This window comes from Apaloderma vittatum, unplaced genomic scaffold, assembly GCF_000703405.1.
Source record: "Apaloderma vittatum isolate BGI_N311 unplaced genomic scaffold, ASM70340v1 scaffold17333, whole genome shotgun sequence".
Classification (NCBI taxonomy): domain Eukaryota; kingdom Metazoa; phylum Chordata; class Aves; order Trogoniformes; family Trogonidae; genus Apaloderma; species Apaloderma vittatum.
In genome coordinates this window covers 3,776-8,041 of record NW_009710029.1, presented here as the reverse complement: position 1 = coordinate 8,041, position 4,266 = coordinate 3,776, and the positions used below count along the sequence as shown (strand labels likewise).

General features: G+C 38.1%; 1 protein-coding gene across 1 annotated transcript in view; it reads right to left on the bottom strand.

The window, feature by feature from the left end:
* ATRX (alpha thalassemia/mental retardation syndrome X-linked) overlaps positions 1-3,331 on the bottom strand; it is a 57,729-nt gene extending 54,398 nt beyond the window's left edge. Inside the window, exons 1-2 of the mRNA XM_009867167.1 lie at positions 3,190-3,331; positions 874-899 (exon numbers count right to left, since the gene is read on the bottom strand). Coding sequence (XP_009865469.1) covers positions 874-899; positions 3,190-3,217 — 54 coding nt within the window. The 5' untranslated portion in view covers positions 3,218-3,331. The remainder of the gene's footprint in view (positions 1-873; positions 900-3,189) is intronic.
* Positions 3,332-4,266: the final 935 nt, after the last annotated feature.

Sequence of the window (4,266 nt, the reverse complement as noted above, 5' to 3'; positions counted from 1 at the left end):
ACCCCCCCCGTCCCTGCCTGTGCATTTTCACTATTTTTACAGTTCACAGGATTCTTCGCAGCCCGTAGCGCTGCAGCAGCTTGAGCAGATCTAGGAATGTTTTTCATCCTACATGAAGGAGCTACAGAGAGTTCTTGAAGGCTGGCACTAGGGAGCTAACGCTAGCACGCACCCAAAAACTGCCAGCTGAACGCAGAGACTTATCATCTGGCTTACGCATGAGGAACGAAGGACGAGCCAGATCTGGCTGTCTTGGCAAGATCAGTTTTTCAGAGGTTTGTGCAGTATCTAATAAATGCCTGAATTTACTGCTATAAAGGCAAACTAAGGCAGGACACTGGCACTTGTGCTTTCTATACGTAGTCTCATATTGTCAATGAGAGTGTTTCCAACAGGATAGAGGATGTCAGTACGACACACCACAGGAAAAATGTCTTTGATGTTTTTAACACATCACGTAGAAGAAATTTGCTCATATTTAGTAAGGATTCTATATTTCCCATCTTGTTTTCTTTTTTTAAAAAAGCAAGCATGTTTGCCACTAGGTACCTACTGCCACCTGATTAACAGAGCTTAAGTGTAAATACCAGATACCAAAACTTAGTGTATTTCAATAATTCAGAAATAGATATGGGCCAGAGGGAAACAGGACTGCACACGTACACCTAAATCAAAGTGAGTATCACTCAAAATTTAAAATTTAGTTATATTTTACAGCTAATGTTTCTATTCAGCAGATAAGCAGGCATCTGCTGCATGGTTCTGAAAAGATTAAGTATTCACTGTAAAAGCAACAAAGCAAACGCAGCATTTCCTATCCTAGCCACGCTGCACTACTCGTGCAATAAAATATAAAAGCATTTTTAGTCCTACCTCTTCTCTACTGTTCTCCATTGAAGCTGGACTACTTTTAGGTTCTCTACTTTTACCTATGGAGAGAAATCAAAGGAACCTACTGAAACGCAAGAAACATGAAAAGTTTTTTCACACTGCACATCACAGCATTGTTTATGTTTCACCAGCATGAATAAAGATAACCGTGTGACTTTCGGAGACAAACCACCGCACAGCAAAGCACAGTCCACTGTCAGGCACAGGTTTTATAGAAATCATTTAGAAAATACTTGCAGTTACTTTGCGCTGACAGGCTGCAAGACAGCCTTTGCTTTGGTGAAGAAATACTGGAGAACTGAAAAGGCAATTGCATACGTAAAAATAACAGCTAGTGCATTTTTTTTAATCTCTAAGAAGTTACTTCATGTAATTTTTCTCTTACACATCTTGAGATCAAGAACACAATATTAAACCAGAGATCATGGAACCACAGACAAAAATCCCATCTGATACAGGGATGATAGAGAACTCCCATTTCTCAACCATAGGAACTATGGGATGTAAAGCCTCAAGACATGCGACCCATATCTGTTCCATCAATCAGCCCAAGAAATGGAAGGGAAAGTTTCAAATTCCGTGATTCAATGCCACTTGCATGAAGTAGCTCAAAAAGCTTAGCAATAGCAGTCACTTAGCAGACGCACTGCTGACAAACATGCAAGTAAAACGGTAGCACCATCAGAGGATACACACATGACCATTTGTGATTTTAACATAAGCCTGCTAGCACTGCCATTTACTATATCCATTTCTGAGCACTCAGAAACTAAGACAAGCCAGAAAGAAAGTTACTGGTGCAATTCCACTTCACTTATTCCTAGGACGCAAACATTATGGGACAGTTCAGCTCCACAGCAAGAGCCACCCTTCATCACCTTCACCGTCATCGACCTCCCCTTCCAACACTCTACCTGGTAGTTCACAGATCTGCCAAAGGCCGGAACAAAACGAATTCCGTTACTACATAAATCTGACTTGGGCCCAATCACGTCTATCACTTGTACACTGAAAGAGCATCCTGTGGATGTAATAAATAAATAAACAGGCAAACCAATAAAAAGCACAGTTGCTAAAGACATTATCTCTATGCACAGAAAGCTGGGAAGTAAATTCGCACTGTTAATTCTGCCATTTCCTAGTATTCAAGTGTTTAATTCTGGACTTTTCAACCTTAATACGTTCTTTTTGAAGAAATAAAACGTGAGATCTCAAAAGCAACACTGAAACGTCTGCTACTAAGTAATAAGCAAAGCCCTGTTTCCAAGAACATCTGTATTTCAAGGCAAGGAGCCAAATTCTACTTCATAACTACACAGGATAAAGGGAAAATGTTTCTTTTTCCCAGCATGCTCCTCAGCAAAATTTCACTTTCAGATGGATCTACATCACAGTTTAGTTTATTAGTTGGCTGAAGTATCACATGAATAATTTCCTTTCTCTGTGTTAACAGTTCACTTTGATGCTGACACAAGGAGGTCAGAACCACATGGCTGCAGACTCTTCTCTCAAGATAAAACATTAAAAGATAATAACCAAATGCCACAAAACCCGTGTAAGTTTACTTAGGACAACAGGAGTTTGAAAATAAGCTCCCTAACAGCCAGCCCACTCTCATTCTCCTGTATTCTATCACTTCAGCACAATCTTTAGGACATTAAACAGTAAAGACTGAAAAGATTTGCACCTGTATCGAGTCCTAAATTAGGAACCAAATTTAACTAGGCTAAATCTGGAAAAAAATTTTATTCAGTACTGTTGTGAAATAACTTTACTTTTTACGACTGTAATCAAAGTGTTTAAAATTTTTTACCAATGTGTAACTTTCAAGTAAAAATTTCTAATACGAAATTCGACCTAGTGTAAATACGAAATTCGACCTAGTGTAGGATTCAAGGTTTTTTTAAAGTATTATTTTGTTTTCAAATGTTTTCAGTTTGCACGTAGAATTTTTTTCTTCCCTGGTAACTACGAAAGCATAATCTCCAAAACTTCTTTTCAACTACAAGGACTGCAAGAGCTTTACTGCAGCAGAAAAAACAAGATACTCCACTTGCACATTCAGCAAAACTGACCAAGGAATCCCTACCACAACAAATACAGCATGTTTCCTAGAAGGTAAATGACCAGTAGGATTAGCTTTTTTTCACATTTAGAAAAGATTCAAAACTGAAAGAAATATTGTATCAAAGGTCTATAGTATATTTATTAAGATATCACCACTTACATCACATTAGAACTTTGCGTAATTGCCCCAGTGAAGCGCGATAAAGTGAAATAAGAACTTTAGAATCACACGTACATTGCAAATAGAACCATAAAACATCTTCTTACCTGTGGTTTTGTTTTTCGATAATGCTGGAGGAGAGTTTGCGTCCTCAGATTCTTCCGATGAGTGAGCCAGGAAGTCATGAAGTTTCTGCACCAACGTATTCAACTTGCTTTCACTGTAAAAATACAAATAGAACTTGAAGTTACCCATCTATCTCACCCTAATTTAGTAAGTTTGAAAGAAATTGTTTAAACTCAATTAATAGCCACCTACAAGAAAACCCAGTTATTACTTAACCGTTTGTTTCCTCAAGAGAATATCAAATAACAATTTTGTTAAACCACGAGTAACATAGTGGGTGTAGCCTTAGTGACAAAAAACAACTAAGGACTCTGTTAATAGTAATAATAAAAAGCCTATTTTAAGTAGTTTGTACTGGTTAAAATTATTTACAAAATTCAAGAAATAGATTTAAGATTCTACTTTACCAGAAGCCAAGCAGTTAAATATGATCTTTTTACCAAAAATTTAACCTTTGGGGATATAAAATGTGAGAAATAATAACAGAATTTCATCTACAACCTTAGAAACAAGCGCGCCCATGGAATATGACAGATCTATATGTTTATGTCAAGTTTTTATTAAATCAGCCATGCAGGATCAGATCATTTCTTGACCTGTTTGTATGTGTATTCATAGTTCATTCATGAAAAATACCATCCTGGGAACATTTTAGGCAGTTTTAGACAGCAGGTTTTTTTTGTTAGTCTTTTGTATATACACATTACAGTATAAAAGCAACACCTTTATCCTAATTTTGTTATAAAGCTATACACTTCACAATCTATGTTATTCCCTCTCATTTTACATTGCTTACTTTAGATTTTCTCCTTCGAAAGCTTCTCCCCTTTCCCGAGACGAGTGCATTTTTCTAGCGAGGAGCTGCCAGCCGAGGCCGAGGGCAGTTCCCCTTTCAGACCCCCGTACCAGAAGTCATCCCCTCCGCTGCTCGTCACAGCTTTCCTCCTGGCTGCTACCAGCCCTCCAAAATCTGCCCGGCACCAGGCATCACCTCATCTGCTCCTACAGGTCACTTTTCAAAC